General features: G+C 46.0%; 1 protein-coding gene across 2 annotated transcripts; it reads right to left on the bottom strand.

Annotated features, from left to right (window-relative positions):
* Positions 1-12,587: 12,587 nt before the first annotated feature.
* ZMYND19 (zinc finger MYND-type containing 19) lies at positions 12,588-26,323 on the bottom strand. Of its 2 annotated transcripts, none has more exons than XM_034793321.1 (6): positions 26,186-26,323; positions 24,094-24,153; positions 22,927-23,033; positions 17,105-17,245; positions 14,717-14,897; positions 12,588-13,267 (listed from the first exon to the last, which is right to left on the bottom strand). In XM_034793321.1, the coding sequence occupies exons 1-6, from the start codon at positions 26,234-26,236 to the stop codon at positions 13,124-13,126; spliced, it is 684 nt and encodes a 227-aa protein (XP_034649212.1). In that variant the 5' UTR covers positions 26,237-26,323; the 3' UTR covers positions 12,588-13,123. The 2 variants fall into 2 exon arrangements, with proteins under 2 accessions (XP_034649212.1, XP_034649213.1); XM_034793322.1 differs by lacking the exon at positions 26,186-26,323 and adding an exon at positions 23,528-23,606.
* Positions 26,324-27,366: the final 1,043 nt, after the last annotated feature.

Consider the following 27,366-nt stretch of genomic DNA (forward strand, 5'->3'; position numbering starts at 1 on the left):
TTCCACAATTTCCGTGTGTGTGTGTGTGGAAGAGAAATAAAGTAATGAGGGACAGCTAGAGGCAAAGAAAGAGAAGAAGGGAAAGAGACAGACAAGGATGGAAGCAAGAACATGAGAATGGGGGCAGGTTGCCGAGCTGATGCCACATGAGAGTCAGCAGAACCAGCTGGCTGAAGAGTGGTGTGGCAGAGAGGAATTCTCATGGCAGCTGAGGAGTCAGACCAACAAGTTGTCCCAATTTACAGAGTCATACCTGTTAATCTGCCACAGCCAAATGTGGGATGCAAGATATGACAAAGACCTAAATATGCAAGACAAATAAATTATTCATGTGGACTTAAAATGCAGTGGAATTCTTTCCCTTAGTGTCAATGACTAATCTTAGCTTCAAAACTCTTATTGATGAAAATTATTCACATCAGAAACAAAAAGAAGACACCAAATGTAAGGAACTTTGGGACAAAATGAGGGATACTTGAGAGGCATGGAATAAGTTGGTCTGAGGGTTTTGTCCCAGTCAGAGCTTTCAAGTGTACTGGATTTTGCAGGATGTTCTGCATTTCTGATTAAATGGGACAGCAGTACTGCACCAAAAAAGTATGCATAGACACAGTAGCCTACAGGAAAGTGCACGGAGCCAGAAGACCACGAATTCAAATCTCACCTCCATTAATTGGTGCTTATATTTCCCATGCATTATACAACCCTTATTGAGAAAGGCCTAACACTCCAAACCTAGAAGACAGTCAGATATTAGCCCTATTTTACATACAGGTTAACAGAGGTTGCACAAAACCACTAGAGGAAGAGCTAGGAATAGAATCCAGGTCTCTAATGGCAGACCTAAATTTTATCCACTGACCAACTTGCCTTTCAAATTAAATGTGCCACATATGCTTTGGTTAGTCTATCTCCAATCACTAGATCAACCTTCTGTCCTAGAGATGGGGATTTAACCCAGGATTCCTTATCTGCAATTTTTCATGTCCAGCAGACAATTGTGTACCCCACTGTGATGCCCACTGATAAAGTGTGTGTCAAGACCTCATCTAGTGCCTTGTCTGTACAGAGGTTAGCAATTACTGTTGTAGCTCATGTGGTGGTGGTCTGCTGGGATTCAAAGGGTACATCTATGCTGCAATAAAAGACCTCTGATACAACTGCAACTGGTCCAGATCACCTGACTTAGGCTGCGAGGCTATACAATTGCAGCGTAGATGTTCAGGCTTGAGCTGGAGGCCAGGCTGTTGGATCCTCTCCCTTTGTGGGGTCTCAGAGTGTAGGCTCCAACCTGAGCCCAAATGTCTACACTGCAATTTTATAGTCCCACAGCTTGAGCCCTGCAAGCTGGAGTCAGCTGACCCAGGCCAACCACAGGTCATCTATTACAGTGCAGTCATACCTAGGGCCCTACCAAATTCAGTCCAAGTTGGTCAATTTCATGGTCATAGGATTTTAAAAATAATAAATTTCATTATTTCAACTATTTAAATATGAAATTTCAGTGTTGTAATTGTAGGGGTCCCGATCCAAAAAGGAGTTGTGCCAGGCGGGGGGGAGGGGAGGAAGGGTTGTGGTACTGCTACCCTTATTTCTGCACTACTGCTGGCAGTGGTACTGCCTTCAGAGCAGTACAGGCTACTGGAAAGTGGCCACTGCTGGCCAGGAGCCCAGCTCTGAAGGCAGAGCCACTGCCAGCACAGAAGTAAGGATGGCATGGTATGGTATTGCCACCATTACTTCTGTGCTGCCGCTGGCATGGCGCTACCTTGAGAGCTGGGTGCCCAGGGAATAACCACTACTCTCCAGCTATCCAGCTTTGAAGGCAGTGCAGAAGTAAGGGTGGCAATACCACAAACCCCCCTAAAATAACCTTGCGACCCCTCTGCAACTCTTTTTGGATCAGGATGCTCAATTTGAGAAATGCTGGTTTCCCCTGTGAAATCTGTATAGTATAGAATAAAAGCTCACAAAAGACCAGATTTCATGGTCCGTGATGCATTTTTCATAGCTGTGAATTTGGTAGGGCCCTAGTTATACCCCTAAGGTCCAGACTGCTGGTGATGTGTGTTGGCAATTTGCTTTTCCAATTTTTTCTTTCAAAAAAAATGGTTTACTTAATTTACACAAATGAGAAAATATCTTGAAATGACGTCAGCACCTGCCTTTTATGAGTGCCCCCTCTCTTGCCAATACGTGCCTGCAATCATGCAGTTCTGAACTGCATGGCACCCACCTCTTACGGGCACCCCTTTTCTGGTCAAGTGTGAGCCTGCTTTCAGTTCTTACAACGGGGTGGTCCCTGCCTCTCGAGTGCCCACCATGCCTGATTGTTCTTTCAACAGGTCTTCAGTGACTCAGCCCTCCAGCCGAGTCTCACACACTGTCCCTCCTTCCGGGGTATACAGTCTCTAGTTTTCTTACGGCACTGGTATGCGGCCGTAGCACTACGACTTCCTTCCTAGAGACACTGCTTTCTTTAACAGCCCAACAGGAGCCCATATTGATACCCTCAGTTGGTGTCCTTTTGGGAACCCTCCCTGGGCTCAACCTTCAACCAGACCAGCATGGCCCATCACAGTACACTTGCCCAGTCTGGTTAGGTTCTGGGCTCAGTCCCCTGGGTTCAGCCTGCCTGCACTGCTGTTCTTCCAGCTAGCCAAGCACCCGGTATTTGGCAGCCTTCTCTGGGCTCAGTCCTACCTGCAGTGAGCTGTCCACAGTCCTGCCATTCTTTCTTCTGGCCAGGCAGGCACCCAGTCCTCCCTCTTCAAGCTCCAGGCAGCAACTGACTGTTCTGCCTCTGCTGCTTCCTTTTATATGGCCCTTCTGGCCCCTGATTGGCTGCTCCCCTGCAGCCACTTTAGGCTGACTGAAGGAATGCTCTTCTGCACTTTTCTGGGGTGAGGTGAGGCAGGGCCACAAGGCCTCCAGCAGGGGGCATCTGGACCTAGTCCCCCCCGTCACAATATCCTTCAAAATAGGTTTTTATAATTAAAAACCACTGGACTCTAAATTATGATGCAATACTGATGCAACACAGAACAAAAATTTGTCACACATTCTGATTGCTGCTGTCACACACTGTCAAGTTTGAAGTTGAGAGCTATAGTCCCAGTTTCATCAAAATCCTCACCTTCCAGCCAGCACAGGAGAGGAGAACAGAGATTTAAAGCAGCAGTAGTATCTGCACTGTCTAACAGGTGGAAAGGGAGTGAGGAGCAGAGCAGCCTGGATGCAGAATTGACTATAAATTGTATGGTCAGTTGCTTGATCACACTCTGGTTATTTGGCCTTGTAGGCGGGTGGTGGTGGTTGTCCTTCCCCGGCTGGGTCAGAGGGAGGCCACATCGCCTCACTACATCATCAGGATCTCAGCCTAGTATTGGGGAATTAGCAGTTTGGTGTTAGTATCCTGATGAGCCTAGCGGGGTAGGTTAGATAGGCAGCTAGCTTTGGCCTGTTATTTGGGCATTAATCTGCATTAATAAGGTCGCCAAGTCACGCACTCTAAATTTAGGAAATGCTAGAATTATGGTTACTAGAAGATGGATAGTGTTCAATCAATGAGCAGTAATTCAATATTTTGTTTCCTCCTCCCTGTTCAATGTGGGGCTTTAGATAATGTGTGCAATTCAAACCCTGCTCTGATGACAGAATTATTTTCTCAGGGGCTGTTGTATAGTGTTCATCACTGTAGTATTCCAATGCTTCACAACCATTTAATCAATCTTCACAAAACCCCTGTGAGGCAAATGGATGGCATTATTCCCATTTTACAGATATGAAGCCGAGTCTATATTCAAGCACAGCTCCCATTGACTTCAGTTGCAGTCAAAAGCACTCAGCACTTCTGCAAATCAGCTTTTACGGTCTCAAGTGATAATTCTAGCAGAGAAAGTTATAATAGGATTCACTGCCTGGCAGTTGAAACTAAACATATTCAGACTGGAAAAAAAGGCATACATTTTAACAGTGAGGGTTATTAACTGTTGGAACAATTCACCAAGCGTTATGGTGGATTCTCCATCACTGGCAATTTTTAAATCAAGATTGGATGTTTTTCTCATCTATGCTCTGGGAATTATTTTGGGGAAACGTAGCCTCTGTTATACAGGAAGTCAAATTAAATCCCAGTGGTCCATTCTGTCCTGAGCATCTATGAAGTTGGGGACCCAGAAAATGAGGAACACACAATTAGTTACCACAAATGTTTGCTGAGCATCACACATGAACTCTGTGAGAGAGGTAGGGATAGAAATTCATTCTCCAGCGTAGCAGTCAACTTTCCATTCTTCAAGTGATGTCCCTATGGATGCTTCATTGCAGGTGCAGCAGCGCTCCCTGTGCCTGGGATTGGAGATCATCAGCAGTGCTGGATGGTCTGACCACCCCTCCTCCCCCCAGTTCCTTATCTATCGCCTTTGGTCTGGGACAGAATCCACAGCAGAGCCAGCTTCTCCCTTTTCCCTCAGTAGATAGTGCCTTACCTGTCAGTTTAGTGTAGTTAGTACTTCTTTTCTCCATCAAAGGAATTTTTTTGGTTTTGTTTTTGCTTTACCTTTATAGTTATTCCATAGCTTAGGGTTTTTGTTTCCCCACTTCCTGCCCTTCCTGACCAGGAAGCTTTTTCCCTCACTGTTATGCCCAGAACTCTCAGGTTTAAGAGGTGCATCTCTTGTGGGGCTGCCTTCTCGACAGACAGCCACCCACAGTGCATTCGCTGTCTGGGAGAGGGATGCATACCACAAAAGTGTTCCCACTGCCATGACTTGACTGCCAGGGGCCAGAAAAAGACGGGACATTCAGTTAAAACTTATCCTCATGGAGAAATCACTGCATCCAGCATCAAAACCCAGGCCTGGACTCTTCTCTTGTGCAGCCTTCACAATCTGCCAGGTCATCCGCCAATCCTCATTCTCTGCCTCCTGCTAAGAGAAAGTCATCTTTCTCATTCTGATGAAAAAAAACAAGCTTCCTCCTTACACTCTGAGGCACAGCCGGCCAGGACTCCATCCCCTGCGAAGTCAGTTACCTCAACATCCTCTGACAGGGGACATGGCTCCACGACTCACTTGAGTACCTCCAGCACCAACATAAAACAATGATCTAAAGACCCTAACTGGTCAGACCTACAGCCCTTGGTACCAACTCTTGGTTTTGGAGACAGACCAGCTGCAGGAGCTACAACACCCACAAAACCACCGTCACCGGTGTCCTTTATAGCACCGATGAAGCCAAGCAAGTCCTCTGCACCGTCAAAATTGTTAGCACTGGGCAAGTCTCTAGCTCCACCTGCTGGCTGCTCAGGGGAATGCATCTCTCCTTTGGCACAGAGTCATACACCGGCATCGATGATGCTCCTTCCTCCTCCACAGGAATTCAGAAACAAGCAGGTCTTTAGGGTATCTGACACTCCTGATCACCTCTCCTCAGACAGGACTTCCCCCCACTTCTCACGACACTCTTCCTTTTCTCCTCCAAGGACGGCCCCTCCCTTCTCCAGTGACAAGGAGGAAGAAGAGGAGGATGACAACGATTCCATCACACCCTCTTATTCAAGATGCTCCAACAACTACCTATCTACACATCCTCACTATTTACAATCCACATTTGGAGCACAATCCTGGTATGTGTGGCACTCAGTGCCCCAAAGTAACACTCTGCACCCCATATTCACCATGGTGATATAATTATGTTTTGTACAAAGTATGCTTAGTAAGATATTTTAAAATCTTAAATCTGTTGAACATTAATATCCTGTTAAGTTGTATGTGCTATCATTGTATATGAAGTTTTGCGATGTATGTGCCACTGAAACATGTTGTGTGGTTGGTAATATTCACAAGCAGCCTTTCTGGTATAACAATAAAAAGACCAAACAACACTGATGGCCCATTGAGGAGAATACAAACACTCACAAGGATTACCCCAGGAACTGTGTACAATGAAAACCTCTCAGAGATAGCACGTACCCAAAGGAGACTGTTTGACCCATGTCAGAGCAAAAGACCTTTCTAGCAAGCTGGAAGAATATATAAAAAGGGGGAAGTGACATCATCACTTGGCCTCACTCCCCAAACACCACAACACCTGAAAACACCTTAGGAACAAAGACTGAACTGGGGAAGGAGGTCCCAGACAGGAAAAAAGAAAGCCTGCCTGTCTACAGAAGCTTGGTGGACTGTTTGTACTATCTAACACAGCTTGATTCAAATCCTGTCTAGTTTATAAAGCTTAGATTGTGTTTTTGTTTATTTCTTAGGTAATCTATACTCTTACTACTTATACTCACTTAAAAATCTATCTTTCTGTAGTTAATAACATTTGTTTTGTTACCTAAAACGGTGTTTTGCTAGAAGTGCTTGGGAAATCTGCTCAGGAACAAAAACTGGTGCATGGTCCTTTCCACTTTGAAGGAGGGGCGGACTGGGTAATAAACTTATACCGGTCAGGCTTTTGACCAGGGCAAGAGGGTACAGCTTTGGCGTCCTAGGTCGTGGAGCTGGGGGGGTGAGCTGGCTGGAATCTCTCTATTGTTAATTCATGAGTAGCTAAGAAGCAGCATTCATAAAACTGCAGTTGGGTGTGTCCCTGCCTGTGTAAAAGTTTATGTGAGTGCAGGACTGGGAGCAGTCTGCAGCTTGTCACAGCAGCACAGTGCTAGAGGGTGCCCAGGCTGGTGAGCTAGAGGGCTCAGGGGTACCCCAGTTTCATGTTTCATCACAGTATGGACCACCATGGATGCAACTACACGTTCCACTCCCTCTACACAGACCATATTGGGACCCTTGGGCCATACATAGGGCACAATTCGGGAAACCTCCCATGGAACAAAGCCAGAGCCCTACACCTCTCCCTTCTCCATCGGTCTGTCGCCCACCAGAGACCGAACCTCCGCTGGTACTGGCTGAGGAGGATGAACAGGAGGAGGAAGCTCAACCAACACTATATTTCTGCTCTTCTTCCCCTGATGAAGCTATCATGCCCCACCTCCTGTGACTGCTGATTACTTCAGGCACCTTCAGGAGTTATTCCGCAGGATTGCAAACTCCCTCCAGATTCCTTTGGAGGAAGGGAAAGATCAGTAGCATAAGCTGCTTGATATCCTGCACACATCCTCTTCTTCCAAAATTTCACTACCTATCAATGAGGCTCTCCTTGATCCCACAACAGTGCTCTGGCAGACCCCAGCATCCATCCCTTCGACCTGCACACCCACCAACAAGAAATATGTTCCAGCAAAGGATGAGGAATTTCTGTTCTCACATCCCGCCTCAAATTCTCTGGTAGTCAAGAGAAAGGCCGACAATACCAATCTCATTCTAACCATCAGCACAAACTGGAAATGATTAAATTTATTAATCAGCCATGCTCCAATCTCAAATATTGAATTACGAGGCTCTTATGACTAAGTATAACTACCTTAACTACTCCAAGTTATAGGATCTCTGCCATGACCTTCCGGAGGCCAAGAAAGAACAATTTCAGATGCTAATATTTGGGGGACACTTCTTGGCCCAAACAGCCCTACAAGCCTCCTTAGACTCTGCAGATACAGCTTCCCGCTCCATTGCAACTCCATGGCTGCACCTCTCAGGCTTTCCTGAGGTATAAACCTCAGTTGAAAACTTATCCTTTGAGGGCCTCAAACTATTCATGGAGCGTGCAAACAATTCCCTGCACTCCCTTAAAGACTTCTGAGTTACTCTCCACTCCAGGGGTCCCCAACGCGGTGCCCGCCGGGGCATCCATGTGCACCCGCCTACTGGCCGCTGGACAAGCAGCCACCGAAATGCCATTGAGAAGCGGCAACGTTGAGAAGCACTACCGCTGAAATGCCACCAAATTTCAGCAGCGACGCCTCTCAATGATGCCTCTTGACGTTGCCGCTTCATGGCAGCATTTCGCTTGTCCGGCGGCCACAGTCCTCGGCGGCTAGTCGTCCGGCGCCCGCCCCACAGAAAAGGTTGGGGACCACTGCTCCACTCTTGGCATTTACACACCAGTGCCAAAGAGATGCCCAGAGAAGTCTCATCTCCCTCTGCAATCCTGACCACTGCAGTACACTCCTCGATGGTACTATGGCACCCAGCGCCTAAGACAAAGACCCCCTGCCAAAGAGACAGCCCACTCCTCAAGGCGCTACCTCTCACACACCTGCAGCCAAGCAACAATTTTGAAGGTGTGGTCAAGGCCCCAAGAAGCCTCTCCCTCTTCCAGTCATTCCAATCATCTTCGATATCCCACCAGTTTGGCGATTGAGTAGCTCCATTTTTTCCATCAGGGAGACTAATCACCTCAGACAAGTGGGTTCTAGAAATAGTCAGGGAAGGATACTCCAACCCCTTCCTATCTATCCCACCCCCCCCTTCCCTCTTCAGGGACCCCTTTCACTAATCCATTCTATGGGGAGAAATAAAGCTTCTGCAACTGGGCACCATAGAACCAGTCCCTTTCGAACACAGAGTATGGTTTTTATTCCCATTTTCTCATCCAGAAGAAATCCAGCAGCTGGCAACCCCGTCCTGGACCTTCAAAATCTAAACAAGTTTGTCAAACTGCAACACTTCAAGATGGTTGCCCTCTTCACTATTATTCCAGCACTGGTTCTCAGCCCTCAACCTCCAAGATGCATACTTACTTATCACAGTACACCCTGCCCACAGGCAATTTCTCCAATTTGCCATGGGTGCCAACCACTATCAGTACAAGGTACTGCCTTTCAGACTGTCTGTAGCTCCTTGGGTATTCCCCAAAGTTCTTGCAGTAGTCGTTGCCTACCTAAGGAAACAAGGCATCATCTTTCCATACTTCGACAACTGTCTCCTCAAGACCCCATCTGAAACAGACATTCTCCAGGCCATCTGGGTGACAATGGACCTGTTTATGAATCTAGGCTTCTGCATGAACCTAAAGAAGTCTACTTTAACGCTGGTACAACACCTGGAGTTCTGCTTCGGAGCCAACACAGACTCTGTGGCAGAGAAGGAATTGGGAGGTGGCCAGACTGCACAGCACTATATATACATCCCACTTCCAGCGCGAGGTGCACATGTGGTCTGACAGGCACTGCTGAGGAAGATCGCCTATCCCAGGTGCAGGAGGCACTGCTACAGCGGAGCACCCATAGGGACAGTCTTCCTGAAGTCCCCTGCCTCATTCCCTGCATACCTTCCAACTTCCACAACAAACAAGGGAAGGGTCTTACAAACAGTAGCATCCTTCGCTACACACCCTTGCTTCATCCCCAGAGATGATCTAGTATGTGCACAAAATGAGACAGAAGCCTGTGGGAAAAAATTGATGTTATGAAAAGAAAACTATTGTAATGCATACACCCAGGGGGCCAAATTAAAGTTGCACAGGCAACCTTAGTTCTGGCATTTCCTAACTTTTGAGTATTTGATTTTACAGCAGTAATTTTCTGTAAATGTGTTTTGTAATTTCCTACATTTTTAAAAAAACAAACAAAAATGATATTCCATCATATGGCATCTTGACACCCACATGGGTCACCCTCTTTGCACCAGAAGGGGATGAGACCTGCACTTTGCCTGTGAGATCACATATGTTTTCCGACAGCAGGGGAATGGGGAGACTCAGGAATCCTGGGTCCCATTCCAGATTCTGAAGAGAAGTCTGCCCAAATGAACTTTTTGCCAGTTTCCCACAAGGTTGATTCCTCCTTCCCCATTCCCTTCAACCTGTTCCAGTCCTGTATTTCCCCTTCCCCTGGCTTTGTCCCAGTCTCAGTCTTTTCACCTTCCCAGTCCCCTCTCCTCAGGCTTCTCATCCTACCTTCTCTCCTCACCCAGCCAGTCCTAGCTGCCTTGTCTCTGAGACAGAATCTCCCCACCCCACAAAACCCAAGTCTCTCCCTCTTCCAACACCTAATCATAGAATATTAGGGTTGGAAGGGACCTCAGGAGGTCATCTAGTCTAATCCCAGTCTCTGACCAGCCAGCCTGTTCTCACCCCACAGCCCAGCTCCTTTCCCTATCTCTCCTTCACCCCTACCGGTTTCTAATCCCAATCTGTTTGCTCAATCTCAAACCTCGGCTCCCAGGCCCATTTCCCCCATCAGCTCCAGTCCCTCTCCTTACCCAACCAGTCCCAGTCTCCATAACCTTCTCCTTGCACAATAGTCTCAAATGGCCATTCCTCCCTCTCCCTGTCCACCCCCATGCATTACAGTCCTTGTCTCACTAGACTCCTTGTCCAAATCTTCTACTTTACCTCCACTGGGCCCAGGGTCCATTTTTTGTCCCCTTTGCATTCAAGTTATGCAGCTTCTTCCTTTATGCTGCCTGGGCACCAGTGATGGGATCACTGAAAAGCATAGAAGAGAAAGGCCCCCGGTCTCCGTTCCAGTGCTCAGCCCCACCCAGGCCAGCAGCAGCCATTACAGAGAAACTCTGGCTTTGCCTCCATGGTAGCCCTGGGCTGGCACATACTCAGTGTGATCAGCAATAGGCATGGTGGGAGGCTTGAGCATGCTCAATGAGGACAGAATCTGTGGAGATTTTAGCTGTGAAAATGCAGCAAGTCTCAGACGTGGGGGGAATCAGTCCACACATGCTCAAAGGCTAATTTGGCCAAAAATGAGCGGATTGCCACAGGGATGACAAAAGGCACATCCCTGCCAAAGGCCACTACCCTGCCAAACTTTACTTCTCTGCTCCAAAGCAAGGGAGTGCTAGAGTATTTCAAAAGGATTTAACATGTGAAAAACATTTTCACTAACCTTATTCTCAGAAACAGCTGAACCATTTTGGCTGAAATTTTCCAAGAAAATTCAGCCTGAGGCAGACACAACATGGAAAAACGTCAACCCAGCTACAGCTTGGCAGTTATAAGCAACTGAAAACAGTCTTGTAATGAGAAGCATTGGACCACTTTAATATGGAGTTCTACCAGCCCCACTTCTAACAGAGCAGGTTTTCTTCCTTCCTGCTACCTAACTCACCAGAGCAGCCTCCATATTCACTGGTTCCTTCCATGAAACTGGGCCAGAGCTGGAAACCACTCCACCGTTACCCTTTTCCAACAATTCCTGCCACTGCCTCTTCCTATTTCTAGTATCTTCTCTCTCCATTCCACAGCAGAGTTTAATTTTTGAGATAAGTGGCTTTCTCTCCTAATTCTTAGCTGTGAGCCAATGGCTTCACAGCTTTCTGTACTTAATAGACTCATCTTCTTCATTAGCGTTTCTCAAAACTTTGCAATCCTGAAATTAAAGTTATCTGACATTCATAGTTAGCCCCTAACAGTATCCAGGTAAGTCATCTATGCTCACCTTGTTTTTTTACAAATAAAACCTACCACTATAGCAAAAAGTTAAACATTATTTCTAACAGACTGTTCCGTACAGTGATTAAAAATCCTTTGTAATCAAGTGCTGTGGAAAGGGATTGTGGTCCTTAGTGCCAGTGCACTGAGATAGTGCCATGAAAAAAAAAGTCAGTCATGCTAATTACCTGCCTATTTAAACAAGCAGAAAACAGGACCAGCATCATATGTATCTATGTCCCTTTTTGCATTCACAGGAACGTCTACTGGTTCATTTAAAGTAACTAATTATGTGTGATTTTATATGCTAAGGTGTTAATTAAAACCAGTATAGTTATACTGGTATAACTCCAGGTACACACATTCCCACGAGAGGGCTTTTTCTTGGGCTTAGTTTATGTTGCTTGAGAAGGGGGTTTAAGCTACAAGAATAAAAGGCCCTTATATCTGTTCAAGTATGACTGGTAAAACTACTGGGTTTTTCATTGCAGACTCTCAAGACAAATGAACTAGGAGGACTGACCCATGTACCAAAGAAGTGAAACCCAACTGAAGTGATTTTTTTCAGGTTCTTCAGGGTAACACTTGTTTCACTAAAAACTTGCAGAAAAGCTATTTAAGAATTCAATACCTCACTCCTTTCTATTAAGGACTGAGAACATTTACACTGCATATTTGAGTCATCCATTTAGACCCTCAAAAACAATCGAGAGCACCCAAATTTGACGTTTCTGGTATTTCTAAGGAAAAGTAAGCATAATGTTTAGGTATCTGTTATACATAATAAAGCAAGAGGGCCCAAAATAATTCTTTTCCAAAGCAGGTCAAAAAAATTTTCCTCCCACATTTTTGGTGTTAATTTGCACTATTAAGTAAAAAAATTCAGAAATATATGATTTTCATATTGATAGCATCTCTTTAAAGTAAGGAGTATCCCAAAGCAACCACTATACCTACCAGATCAGTTACAAACATCTGGAAAAGCAAGAGAAGATCCTTTGGCTAAAGGTACACATTCATGAGCATGCAAAGGTTTGACAGCAGGAAACCAGATTTAAACTTTCTGCAAACCCAAAGCATGATCTCTAGCAGCCCTTCTCCAGTGCAAGTGGAATCAACTAGCTCCATGCCCTTCCAGTCTCCTTGTTGATGATGCCCTGAATTCTGGCCCAGTGTCAAGGCTTGGTGTACTAGAAAGAAAATGCTTAGTAAGAGATGTAAAGACCAAGTGTTACTGAGCTTCAGAAATGGCTAAAAGGGAACAAGAGAAAACTACAGAGCAGAGCAGACAACAATTCATTCCAACCCTTTACTTTGTTTGTTTTGCTTTTTTAAAATATAACTTCCATGCAGAGTTCTCCAGAGTAACTGCTGATGTCTAAGCCAGTCTCCTGGCCTTGGCACAGCCACAGATACTGTTTAGCCACATGGGAGGAAAAGCTTTTGCTACATGACAGTTTTTTTACTTGTAGACCAACAATGTGTTCTCATCTGAACATTACAGTAAATGAGTCCTATTGAGAATTTCTAACAAAAATCTGTACATGAGTTTACAAACATATTAACATATAAATAATGAGAAGCTTCCTGCCTGGAGCCTCCACAGTAGTCTTTTTGCTTGAGAATACAATACTGGAAGGGAAGACCCAATCCCTTTCCACAGCACCAGTCAGAACTGGCTCAGTCCAGTCAGCTGTTCTACTCAAGCATCACAGGGTTTGTCTTCTTCAGTGCCTCTGGCTTCAATAAGCAGTCTGTCATTACTGTGCAAAAGCAAGAGTCCAATGCCTTTGAGAAGGAATCCTGCTGCTGAGAGGCCTGTGCCACCTGGTCATCGTTCTGGTCCGAGCTCTTGCTGGAAGGTTCGTTTCTTCTCCCGACAGTGCTTCTTGTGAGCAGGCCAGTCCTTCTGCTGGCACTGAGACCCACAGTACCTTGCTACCTGGCATCGGCCACATATATTGAATTCACGTAACTAGAAAAAACAGAACAACTATCAGTTAGCCAGCTCAGCCCCAAGAGTCCAGGTAAGCCATTCCCCAAGAAGCCCAACACATGGACAAGCCCCACCATAAATCTATCAGCATTTGGGAAATATGAACATCCAACAATTAGATTTCCCTGAATCAGCAGGATGTGCAACCATTGCACTAGTTTATGCTCTAAGGGCAATTGCAGCACTGAGAAGTTAACAGGTGTAATGAGCTGAGACCACAGTTTCACATTTGTTCTTACAGTGTTATAGTTCTGCCAGACAGTCCAAGTGTTCCCAGATCAGGAAAGAGACTAGAAATACTGCAGAGGCTCAGCCCTCAAACTTGTGGATCATCAGGGGGCTTTGCGATATTGGTCCCAAAGGGGGAAGGGAGAAAAAGAGATGGAGATCCCTGTTCGGGAGTTAGCACATTTAAGACTCATACATTAAGGTATGTGTTTGCTTAAAGGTTCACCATGTTTAAAGCTTTTTTTTTTTTTTAAAGCACTTAATTTGGGAGGATCCAGGGGGTAACCTGCATCTCTTGAAGATTATCCTGCTCAGCATTCACTATCAAAAGGAAAAAAATCCCTCCTTGCTCAGACAAGGACACATCTGCTTCATTGAGACGAGGCTCAGCCCTCAGACCACCCCTCACCCAATCTACTCTCTGCCAGTTTCTCTTTCCAAAACTCCCTTGTCTAAAGGCTGCCTATCACCTCCTTCCTAGCAATGGCCAGGCATGCTACTACTTTGACTCCTCTACTGCTCAGATCTTCATCCACAGCTTTATCACCTCGTCTAATGCAACTCCCCTCTTTTCAGTATTCTGCAGCTCTCCAGCAGGCACAGAATGCTACTGCCCATCTTCTGACATACAAAGCAGAATTAACACCCTCTTGTTCTATCAGATCAGTTCAGGTTCCAGTTCAAGATTTCCTATTTTTAAAACCCTCAGTGGATTTGCTCAACCCTTCCCCATCACTGGCTGCCTTGCTGTCCCTTCACAACCTTGCCACTGATAGCAGAAGAGCCTTCTTTGCAGGTCATCATCTGGAATAGCCCACTTTGTGTATCTCCCACCATGCATACTTGCTAAAGCATTTTGATATTCAGTCTGCATGGATTATACATGTAACTGTGGTATACAGCCAATTACTCAGAGTATAAACACCCCGAAGCCCAAGGAATTGTTAAGGCGATCTAATGGGGAGTAATGAAATTCAAATGAAAAAGAAAATTAACGCTACTAGAAAAAATACCTTGCAGTTATTAGGGCAGGGAATTTTCTTCTATAGGGATTCAGATGAAGATCATTAGTGATGGCTTGAGACACTTAAAACTAGACAAGGCAAAGCACTGGAGAATACACTGCAGGGAACAATTCTTGGACACAAAGTGGCCTAATGGGTCTCTTCCATCGCTACTTTCAATGCACTTTGAACACACCTGTTTTTCAATCATTGTGCATGGGGGGTAGTGACATTCATAGTATGTGCATGAATTTTCCTCTTCCTCCACAACGTCCCCATTAGCGTTGTAATACCGCGTTACATTCAACACAGGAAACTGCTCTTCTATTGGATCTGTGGGAAGCTGCTGGATCGCCAGCCAGTACAGACTTTGTTCCCTTTAATGGAAAAACATGTTTATTTCATGGGTTTAGAATAGACATTTATGGAAATTAAAACTGATTCAAGTTGTGAAGTAGGTAGTGCAGACACCGTCTTTAACCCCATTAGAGTTAAGGGTCCATTTGCATTCCTTAACCGGCCTCTTTTCAGGATTCCTGTTTCAGGCCTGATGCAAAAGCCACCACCAAAACATGTTTAATTGAGGACATTGTATTTAAATAAGGGTCAATCAAAGGGCTTATTCCCCTGTTTGAGCTCTTCTGGCCTGCTCTAATGTAGAAACTCTTGCCATTCACCGGCTTCTGAAAGGAAGTTTCTTAAATTGACCAATGCTCTGAACACCATCATCTTACTGGTGCTGCAGCTATTTCAATTTAGTAGACAAAGAAGAAATTAAGGTGCTACAATGGGATTGAAGCCCATAGGTCTCCACTAACATAACACGAACACTGTTCTAATGTTATTCAGGCTGCACCATACAATTAAAACAAAACATCACCCAGGGAGATGAGTGAGGTCTGAAACTTATTGGGCCACAGTCTATGCAGCGGAGCACAGTCTCAGGCTCTCATAATATGCTAGCACAGTAGGATGGAATCTGATTCCAGTAACTCACTTCGTGTTTAATCTGAATACATATTAAGTTTGAATCCCACTGCGTTTGTTGGCTCATATGAGCTTTGCTGGTATTTTGGTGCCCCAGGATAAGAGCCACAAGTGCCCTATAAGCAGCTAAATGCCAGATGACTAAAGGACATGCCACAGGCTTCAACACAATATTTGCACATCAAGCACTGGATTTATCAGACCTAATGGTATGTGGCAAGATTTTTCTCTGCACTAAACTATGTTAGAAAGACCCCCAAAATAGTTTGCACTTGAGGCTGAGATATCGTCTCCCTTGATGTTTTTGATTTAATTTTAGTTTCCTCAAGTTGCAGGAGGTAGGTTTTTGTCTTTTATTGCTTGATATTGGCCAGTTCCAATATTGTCATGCTTGGCTTGTTATACGACTCAACACTTCAATACATATTATGGGGATTGAGTGATCTTTATTACTAGTAGTGCAACACAAGTGAAAGGATTGTTTCAACATTAGACACTATAGTGATGGACATTACAGAAACATCTGCTAGATAGTTGTTGCATCAGCTGATGCTTCTACTTGACCTGAGAAATCCTGGTATCACAGGTAGTTACTGCAAAACTATTGTGATGTCAAACTATGACTCCAAATAAGCACTCCTGATGGCCTAAGCCATCTACTTCAAGTCACATAACTCCTGATCGTAAGCACTTTACAAGCTACACACAGGGAACACTTCATCAACTGCACTGTAGCAGCTTCTGGAACGTTAGGAGGCTGCTGGGTAGCGTTAACTGTTTAGGACAGGAACTGAAATCCTTAATCCAGTTAAAACTGCAGACTTAGTTTTATGATGCCCAAATGCCATAATCCAAGTGGAATGGAATGTATGCAAGTTTAATAAAAAGGTACATTTGTAGCCAACAAGATTTTGATTGTTGAAAGAAGAAAACAATTATGATATAGTCTTGGGAGAATTCAATTTTTTGTTGTTTCAGTAGATATCGATGTATTTTAATTTTTTTAAAATTTTAATCTATGTTTTCACAGTTGCGGAAGATTACAGGGGGGAGGGTTAGACAATTATTTAATAAAAGAACACATTAAAACTCCAAAAAGGTAAAGCTTTATAATAATTAAACCACATATTGTCAATGTCACATCAAAATAGACAAAGTAATTATGCGCAAGTCAAACTAATAAGGTCAGGCCTTTTTTTTTGGTTTGGCAAAGTTTAAAAAAAAAAAACACAATCTAAATTCTGATCATCATCAATGGAAATTTTGTTGGTTTGTGTGTCCCTGCCACGATTCTAAAAGACAAAGAACAGAAAAGGAGGGGAGACATTTGGTCACAGTGATAACAGGCTCTGTTTTATCTATAAACCACAATAAATTGTTCTCTCCATTTCAGATGGGGAAATGCAGGGACAGAAATTGTGAGCTATTCAAGATCAAATAGGGTGGTGTTAGATCAAGGTTCGTTTGTTTAGGTTTTTGTTAGAAAATAGTCTGGAAAAGGCAAGTGAATTTTGAAGATAGTTCCAAGTTAATTTGTTGGATGCAGCTTACTCCTGAGCTCCATTACATCTCACCCATAAATATTGTGTTGATATACCTTTGTTTACTAGAAATGTCTTCAGCTTTGGGTCTCCATCCCCACGGGACTAAACGCAAATTGTCCAGTCGGTTGTCCACCGTCACTGCGTTCAGATGCACCACTTGAAATCCTGGGGCAATCCCTCCCCGGTGCCTCTCCCTGGAAGAGATTAAATACAATTTGCAGTTCACAGCAAAGAACAGTTCTCCATAGACTATAAGTGGTGTGTTTCTTGACAGAAGGAGTAGTGTATCAGAGATACCATTCACGTCACTGTAGTGACAGATCTTCGCAGCATTCTTATTAGTAGTAAAGACTTATTCCACAAGTTTACTATTCTGTCATAAAAGTGCTCTATCTGAAAACTTTAATTGTAAGGCCACAGTCTACTCCCTTAATTGAAAAATAAAATTACAAAATAAATGTTATAGCACTTCTGCAAGAAAATAGGACAGTCAAGAGATGGATTAGATCAGCTACACTTAGGTGCACCTGTGACATGCACATGCAACACTACAGCTAGAGCTCCATTAGGAAGTCTCTAAGCAAAGACTTAAAGGCTCCAGAGCTTCACCAGTGACCAGCAAGCACCATTTTAGTGCCTGTAATTGTATACAGTATACACTATAAAGACTCCTTTGGAGGCATTGTGGGCTTTCGTGACCAGCAGGTACAAATAGAGACTTGTTTAAACAAAGAGGTTGGATAATTAGCATGTACAGGCCCTGCTATATAAATCCCCCCCCCCCCCCCCCAACTAACATTTATTTCCTCCTACTCATTTCATTCCCTACATGCCTCCCCCCATTACTGTTTCTTTCATCTTCTCTCTTTCACCCCATCAATCTATTCCTTGTCCATGTGCAAGTGTTATTCCTGGCCCATCCTCCTTTTCCATTCCCAACTCATTTATTGTAGCAATCTTTCTCACTAAATCATCCCTGTCCTGAATTATTCCTTCATGTCTTACATCTCAGAGTGCAAGTTTGCAGGCCAGGGAGCTGGATCCGGCTATGTGCTTTGTAAAGTAATGAGTAATTTACAGCACTATAAGAGAATTTTAACAGTAGGAGCAATGAACATAAAAGGTATTACATGTGGGGATGGTGGCACAGCTTATTCAGGTTGCCCCACACTTCCCATTATAAGTCCCTGTTTTCAGTTGCTTATAAAACTTTGCCAAATTTTAACAGTTTGAGCTAAAATTTTCCACACTGAGTGTCTGCCTCAGGCTGGATATTTTTGGAAAATTTCAGCCAAAAAGGTTCAACTGTTCCTGAGAACAGGGAACAGGAAAAATATTTTGTCCATGTTAAAAAATTCTTGAGTCCTTTTCTTTGAAATGCTCTAGCACCTCCGTGCTTTAAACCAGGGATAGCCTTTGCATCAACAATGTGCCTTTTGCCTTCCCCGTGAAAATCCACCCAAATGTGGTCACAAGCCTTTCAAAAATGGCAGTTTTCACATGCTCAATGAAGACATCAGAACTTAGCAGTAAAGATCTCTGATAATTCCATACATACTAAGCATGAACATGCCCCTCACTGCTCTCAGTGCTGACCAGACTGCAATGCGTCATCCTCATACAGCCACTAAGCATGCTCCAGCCCAGGCTGCAGAGGGCAAAGCTGGATTTTCCTTTTAATTGTCCCACGCAGGTCCAGAGGAGCCAGGCACTAGAACAGGGGTGGCCAACCTGAGCCTGAGAAGGAACCAGAATTTACCTCCCTCCCCGCACCTCCCAATAAGCTGTTTCATGGCATGCAGGAGGCTCTGGAGGGGAGGAGAGAGGCCATGGCAGGCTATGGGGAAGGGGCGGGAAGGGATGGAGTGGGGGCAGGGCCAGTGGCAGAGCCAGGGGTTGAGCAGTGAGCACCCCCGAACATTGGAAAGTTGGCGCCTGTAGCTCCAGCCCTGAAGTTGGTGCCTATAGAAGGAGCCGCATATTAACTTCTGAAGAGCCGCATGTGGCTCTGGAGCCACAGGTTGGCCACCCCTGCACTAGAACCAAGAGCAAAGAGCCTGTCCCTCCTGTGCTCTCTATGACTTAACTGGTGGCATCTGATGGAGCCAGGGAGAGTTGGGGGAGTCAGACTGGGATGAGAAGACTGAGGAGTGGAGACTGGGACAAGGAGCCAGTGATGGGGCAGAAGCGGTCAAGCCTGGGAGAATGGGCAGACAAGCGTCTGCCTACTAGGGTAGCCCAGAGCCTGGAATAGAGACCAAGATTCCCGAGTCTCTCCATTCCTCTCCTGTCAACAAATATCTGTGAAACCCATTAGGAAAGTGTGCAGCTCATCCTCTTCGAGTGCAGGTCCACATAAGATGACAACCTATTACTTCTATCAGTTACCCCAGTAGCTCAAGTCGTAGAGGCCTGTGGAGTGGATCTAAATATTCCAACCCTGCTGTTAATGTACATAGATGTCAGTAGGATGCCACATGATGGAATTTGTTTTTTTTTCCAGTTTGCTTTTTTAAAAACCCTATGAAATAATACATATGTTAGAAAAACACTACAGTTGCAAAGTCAAGCAGCCAAACGTTAGGAAATGCCTGAATTAAAGTTGCACATGCAACCTTAATGTGGGCCCCCGTGTCTAGGAGAGTCTTTAATTACATGATCAGGCTATTTTTTCCACAGGACTCCTCGTGCCTCCAAGAATAAAAAGGATGAATGGGGAAGGAAAACTCATCTTGTGGGCAGACTAGCCAGAGAGACATGAAAATCCTGCTTTGGGGAATGAACGGACAAAGGGCCTGTCCTGAGGACATGGTCAAGTACAACAGGGAAGAGTATGGAGCCTTTTTGCAAAGGACAATGGCAATGTTGTTAGGCTGCTGTCACCATTTAGTCCCAACTAAGTGCTGTGAATCACACTCCATTGAAGTAATTAGGATAGAGAGAAACAAGCTTCCTCTTTGCATTCTGGGAGTAGCTAGTTTCCTGTGCTGAGGGCTGAGCTGTGATTTTAAACTAATTTATTTAAACTGGTGTCAAAGGCAGTGCAAACACTTATTTTGAAACCGCAATATGCTGTACTAACTCAAGATTGTAAGTAGACAACCCTTAATACGGCAACAACTCATCAGTAACATCAGGCAGACAAGCTTAGCTCTTGCAGTGCAAGTTGCATTTTTGCAGAAAATGCCAACTGACTCAAATTTTTCTACCAGCTGCAGTTTTCTCCAGTTCTGAGATTAGGTTTAGACAAGAGGTAAGGCTTGGAGTTGGGAACAGTGACTGGGTATTGGATGAGGACAACAACACTTCATTGTTTCATTTAAAGACCTCAAAGTGCTTTAGCCTCACAGCCCACTTGGAGGGGGGGCAGAACGTCAGGCTTGGCCTGCCAAGGAAAACATGGGGTTTTGTCGTGTCCCCCCCCTCCACTTTTTTTTTTTTTTAAATGACTCCAAATTCATGTAAATCAATCTGAATGACACTGGAACTTGGATTACTGGGGCAGGAAAAAGACTGAGGCCACTAGGGTGACCAGATGTCCCGATTTTATAGGGACAGTCCCGATTTTTGGGTCTTTTTCTTATATAGGTTTCTATTACCCCCCCCCACACACACACACACACACCACCTGTCCCGATTTTTCACACTTGCTGTCTGGTCACCCTAGAGGCCACTGACCAGACTGTAGCTGGACAGTGCCTGCAACTACATTGTGTGAGTAATTAGGCTCACCTGCTAGGCGGAGTCGTGGCCAGGCAGTTCTGCATGCTGCCTCCGCCCAGAGCACTGGCTTCATAGCTCCCATTGGCCGGGAACCATGGCCAACAGGAGCTGTGGTGGTGGTGCCTGCATGCCTCTGCCTCGCAGCTGAACGAGGGGGATGTCGCTGCTTCCAGGGAGCCCCCCAGGTAAGCGCTGCCCAGAGCCTGCCTCACCCCGTCCCCTTCTCCAACCCACTGCCCCCTCCCACACCCAAACTCTGCCACTGGGGGGGGGGGGTGGAGAGGCATGGAGCCAGGTAGGGAGCCTGCTGGCCCCAGCAACCCAACCCCCCAGCACCAGCCACACGCAGCCCCTCCCTCCCTCAAGCACCAGCAGGGGTCCCAGATCCCGGGCCGCTGCCCGCGCCCCCCACTCCCTGCCCCAAGCAGCTGGGCCACCCTCCCCCAGCATCCGCAGGGCCCCCAGGCAGGGGCATCCTCCACCCCAAGTTTTATTCACAGGTGTTTTTAGTAAAAGTCACAGACAGGTCATGGGCCATGAATTTTTGTTTACTGTCCGTGACCTGTCTGTGACTTTTACTAAAAATGCCCGTGACTAAAACGTAGCCTTAATCATAACGCACACATGCATGGGGAGGGAGCATAAAGAGATGCTATTTTTTGTACACAATTCAACTGAATTCATTATAATTGATTCAAACAGTAAAGTAGTCATGTTACTGAAGGAGGGAATGAATGGGCTGCTCAATATGCAAACAGCTGGACCACCACGATGTGGATAACTTTCAATATCAGTCATTTGAACAGAAGCTGCATCCTTTTATGGAATTATTAATTCTATTTGTGGACTTTAATTATTACAGCATTAGGTTTGTGTCCACTGCAGTGGGCAATCTGATTTACCAAACAATTATAGTCAATTACCTTTGCAACAAGATTAGCAGCATTGCCAGAGGCACTAAACCTAACTGGTGCAGAGTGCTAAGGACTTGTCTACACTTGAAACAATACAGCAGCAACGCTTCAGCATAGATACTCCTTACGCTGCCAGGAGGATTTCTTCTGTCAGTATAGGTAATCCACCTCCCTGAGAGGTGGGTAGCTAGGTCGACTGCAGAACTCTTCTATTGACATAGTTAAACAATAAACCTCTGGTGTAGACAGTGCTATGTCACACCCCTGAGCGACACAGCTGGGTTGACCCAACATTTCAGTGTAGATCAGGCCTTAGACACCAGTGAGGGGCAGTATGTGAAAACATTACTGGGGAGGGCCTCAGGAGGTTCCACAGTTGCATGAATATTTAGCCAGAAAATTCACTAAGCAATAGGTTTGAGTGGATAATTTCTGGGCAACTCCAATTTAGAACAAATATACAAACTCATTGAGGTGACCAGCAAACAATATCCCTAGGTTTATGTCTCAAAATAAAGGGCTTTCGGTGACTACTTCACGATTCTCTCACCAGGATTCTCTCACCTTTTCTACAAACTTTTAAGTTCAGTTTTTAGTCACCAATGATAGTCAAGGATTTGCTCTGTGCATGAAAGGGAGCAAAATAATTTCCTACAAGATAGCTAGACAGGAGAACACACACTTTAAACTGGTTATTTAACTTTGTAAAGTACTGAATATATCAAGTCAGCCTCTGAAGTGTTTAGACAGGCACAGGTGACTTGCCTGACAGAGAATCTAAAGCACTGACTAGCATTCAATAAAGTGTGCAAAATTTAAAGTTAGCAGCAAACAAAGCACCACTATGTTGAAACAGTCTGTTGAACCTTTAGCATTGTCCTATCCCAATCAATCATTCAGAAGACTGAGCAAACACAAAACCTTCACATCTCACTGGTACTACTGGGAGTTATACTTGCATATCATGGGGTGAACAGAACCCAAAGGTTCTAGGAATTTAGTAACTCCTAGATTTAACCTATGGGTATAGATGGGCAAACAATTAGTTTCCCATGACCAACATTTCTTACAGAGAGACTGGTTTTGTTCTGCATTAAGCCTTTTAACACAGCAAGATCTCTAATTACACCCACTGTTAGTGTTCATAATGCATTATTTAATGTACAAACAAGCTGAAGATTGCAAGCTACATCCTTGACTGAAACCTTTAATATATTAATTCTTTGTACAACACCTACCACAGTAGCTCGTGCAGCAGACGCCCAGATCCCCTTCCTCTGTTTTTGTCAAAAGCATAAGCAAATATTTTAGCTCCATTTCCATCAGCATCTACCTCCATCCGAGCCTGGAGAGAAGGAAAGAGTATTCTGTGACCAAGGGCATCCAACTGTCAGCAGCATTGCTTAACATTCCCTTTGGGAAATGGGAGACAGGAAAGACCAACACCCGACATCATCTGCCCCCTGCAACTGCAGGAAACTGATTATATGCCACTTCATCTTAATGGGATTTTAGTTATTTAATACTTCTGCATTAGACAGAGAACAAAAGGTTCTGGGGAGAAGGAAGAGGTGGACTGGACACAGCAGAAATGCTATGGGCAAAGAGGATAGATGGTCCTGTGGTTAAGGTGCCAGCCTAGGTTCTTTGCTCTGCTACAGACAATGGACAAGTCACCTGGTCTCTCTCTGCCTCGGGTCACCTCGGGTAAAATGGAGATAACAGCACTTCCCAATCGCACAGGTATGCTGGTAGGCTAAGTACATTAAAAATTGTAATGACTCAGATATAATGGTACAGGGGCCTTAGAAGTACTTTTGAAAGACAGACAGAATTCACCATTGAGTCATGTAGTGCCCACACTTGTTGCTTCAGAATTTATGTTTTCCTCACCACACCACAGCAGCTGCTAATGGGACTGGAATGGAGAAGGAAAAGGGAAACATGATCTTTCTCCACACAGACAAAAAAGGGTGTGTTTTTTAAACAACCCCACCCACCTTAACACCCACATACACAGTTTAATACCTTTAAGGACAGTTTAGCTGGTCTGTGAACACCACAGTCTTAAAGGTTGTGTCTACCCAGGTATGGGGAGGGGGTTTCAATTGAGTTAAGCTAACTTGATTGAAAATACACCTTTTCTGCCTCTATAGATTTACCCTATAACTTAACCTTTTTAAACAAGGTTGCAGCCTAACAATTGTAGCTATGTATGTCTTACATGTTAATATCCATGTTCAGAAGTCATGCTGTAGACGTAGAGGCTAGTAGTAATGTTAATAGCTATATATCCTCTCCAGAGAGGGGAATTGTGATTTGCTAGCACTATTCTAGCCACAGTATGTCAAGAGTCTAATAACCACATTGGCTCAGAGAACTTAAACAAAGCTCAAAACACTTACCTCAAAAGAGTAACTCTCCACTAATGGGATGTCTTGTTCATCTATCAGCGTGTACTTTGTCTAAAATATACCAAACATGTTAAAGGCAGTTAAGAACAGCTGTAACTTTATTACTGAAATTATTCTGCAATGTATGATTTAACTAGCAATATTTTAACACCGCAGGTAAGCAGCTTCTGCACAACCAGTTCCTGATGACATCACTTTACTGGGAACAGATTTTTTAGCTATATTCTTTACACCAGGGGTTCTCAACCTTTTTCTTTCTGAGCTCCTCCCAACTTGCTATAAAAACCTCCATGGCCCATCTGTGCCACAACTGTTTTTCTGCATATCCAGTAGATTAAAAGCCAGGGCTGGCATTAGGGGGTGGCAAGCAGGGTAACTGCATGTAGCTCACATGACGGGGGGCCCCTGCAAAGCTAAGTTGCTCGGGCTTTTGCTTCAGCCCTGCGCAGCTTTGGCTTTCTGCCCTGAGCCCCAGTGAGTCTAACACCGGCCCTGCTCTCTAGTTTACTTTGGCAGACCCCCCTGAAACCTGCTTGCAGCCCCCCAGGGGACTTCAGAATCCTGGTCAAGAACCACTGCCTTACACAACCATGACTTGCCATGTGAAGTGGGATGGCAAAGCACCCAGACCCTAGGCTTACTACAGGATCCACTAGAATTGTAGAAGTTATTAAAATATTAGTGATGTAGCAAGTTATTTACTCATTACCTAACCTAGACAAAATATGTTCAACCCTGTAGAATTAAGAACCTTCACAGAATGTCTACATTCCAGAGCTCACCAACAGTTTAGTGAAGCAAAATGCCTTAGTGTTTCTATGAGACACACAAGGTGGGTGAGATAATATCTTTAATTGGACCAACTTCCACTGGTGAAAAGAGAGAAGCTTTTGAGCTCCACAGAGCTCTTCTTCACTGTTTCTATGCTTATTCAATTCCCTGCTAAAATATTCTAGGACAGTTATTCTACGTATTCTCTATCTACACTTATTCCTTTCAAATCTCCATTACCCCAGCACTAACTTAGACAAAGGGAAGAACAAAGTTGAGACCACTTAAGGGCTACCACCCCTATCTTTTCCAAAAATCTGGGTGAACCCTGAAAAAAAAACACATTGGCCAGTTTAGTATAACATACTTAGCTAAGCAGAATGCAGTACTGTATCACCATCATGTACCATGCCAAAGATGCATCTCAATTTACTACAAAGTTCGCTGTACATGGAATTGTCATACACTGAATTGGGAATTGAGTTTCCTTTTAGAAAGAACTCTACTAAAAAAAAATAAACAAGTTTACTGAATTCACTATAGCTCTAACGAACTAAAACACTAATGTGTTAAGTCATCACCAGTCTATATCCATTGCAGATTAAATATTAGTACCATTCAGGTGCCTCTGTGAAACAAACTTAAGAAGCTGGACCAAGATACCAATGGACAGATCCAATGGACACAGCCAAAGACCAATGGCAGCCTTACAGGCAATCTCAGATAGACAACAAAAGCCAGAGACCTGAGCCCGAGCTGGTGTCACCAATGCCCGTATTGCATTTATTATCCGGACTAAGATTTTTAGCACCCCAGGGTGGAACCCCAACTCTTACCCTCCTGCCTCGGACTACACCGCTTGGAAAGCGACTGGGATATGAATGCCTTCTGGGGCCATGGCATGCACCTCCCAGCTCAGCGCACAACCCTGCCCCTCACCACACGGCCCCAAAGCTCCCGCACTCCCAGCTCCATGCGCAACTGCGGCTTCCCCCAGCGACACACCAGCGCGAGCGCCGGCTCCCCGCCCCCCGCCCAGCCCGAGCCGGGACCTGCACGCGAGAGGCCGAGCCACGCGCCAGGCAAGGGCCGAGCTTCCCACGCCCGCCGCAGCTCTGCCGCCCATGTGCCGGGAACGGCGGCTCGCCGCTGCAGTCCCCGGTGAGCCCCCCGCAGCCTCGCGCAGACCGACCCCCACCAGGGCCCCCGCCACGGCCACGGCCGCGCCCCCGACCCGTCCCCGCCGCCCTCGGGCCCAGCCGGGCGCTCCCGCCGGCCCGGCCCCCGCCCAGGGCGGCTCGCGGCCCCTCACCTTGCCGGCCACCCGGCCGAGCCGCACGATCCCCAGCTTGAAGTCGGTCATGGCCGGGCCGGGCTCGGCGCCGCCGCCTGCGCTTGGGACTCTGAGCCCGGGAGCCGCCACTGCCACGCGCCGCCGCCTCGCGCACACCCGGGGGGCGGGGCAGCACACCACCTCCCATCCTTCAGCGCTCAGCCAATCACGGCACGCGTCGTGCCTCGCGTCACCCTCCTACACGGCCCTCACACCCAATCGGGAGGCGGTGCTAGGCGGGGTTACGTGGGGCAGCGGCCACACACGATGACGTCACACTCGCGGGAAGCTTTGTGCCGCCAACACTGAAGCGGAGCAACGCAACGGGGGGGAATTAAAGGGGCCGCTGCCGCCCTCTTGTTGCGCCCTGCGCCCGTCGCGAGCTCGGAGTCCCTGTTCCCCAGCCCCAGACGGTAGCCCTGGCCCCCTGGAAGCCCTTCGCACTACCCCTGGCCTCCAGCCTTGTGCACCAGCCCCGTTCCCATGGGCCGCCTCGGCCTGGAGCCACATTCCCCTGAGCCCCCCTGCACTACCCTTGGCCTGCAGCCCTCATGCACCGGCCCCATGGGTTCCCCTGCCCTACCCCTGGCCTGCAGTCCTCATGCGCCATCCCCATCCCCATGGGTTCCCCTGCCCTACCCCTGGCCTGCAGTCCTCATGCGCCATCCCCATCCCCATGGGTTCCCCTGGCCTGCAGTCCTCATGCGCATTCCCATTCCCATGGGTTCGCCTGGCCTGCAGGCCTCATGCGCCATCCCCATCCCCATGGGTTCCCCTGCCCTACCCCTGGCCTGCAGTCCTCATGCGCCATTCCCATCCCCATGGGTTCCCCTGGCCTGCAGCCCTCATGCACCAGCCCCATTCCCAAGGGTCAGTGATTTCCTACACTGGGGGGGTGTACACCCCCCCGAATTTCCCCAACACTCCCCTCCCCCAGTTTTGTGAACTAGTTACATGCCAAACCTGGTGGCTGAACTTTGCGACTTTGTCCTCACCCACAACTATTTCACATTTGGGGACAATATATACCTTCAAGTCAGCGGCACTGCTATGGATACCCGCATGGCCCCATAGTATGCCAACATTTTTATGGTTGACTTAGAACAACGCTTCCTTAGCAATCGTCCCCTAATGCCCCTACTCTACTTGCGCTACATTGA

The sequence above is a fragment of the Trachemys scripta genome, chromosome 17 (assembly GCF_013100865.1).
Source record: "Trachemys scripta elegans isolate TJP31775 chromosome 17, CAS_Tse_1.0, whole genome shotgun sequence".
In the NCBI taxonomy this organism is placed as follows: domain Eukaryota; kingdom Metazoa; phylum Chordata; order Testudines; family Emydidae; genus Trachemys; species Trachemys scripta.

Bases quoted from the DNA above. Each gene is read 5' to 3' on its own strand.
- ZMYND19 (XM_034793321.1), bottom strand. From the start codon at position 26,236: ATGACCGACTTCAAGCTGGGGATCGTGCGGCTCGGCCGGGTGGCCGGC. The intron at 24,154-26,185 runs GTGAGGGGCCGC...GGTATATTTTAG, and splicing joins TCGGCCGGGTGGCCGGCAAG to ACAAAGTACACGCTGATAGA. The intron at 23,034-24,093 runs GTAAGTGTTTTG...CCTTCTCTCCAG, and splicing joins TGGAGAGTTACTCTTTTGAG to GCTCGGATGGAGGTAGATGC.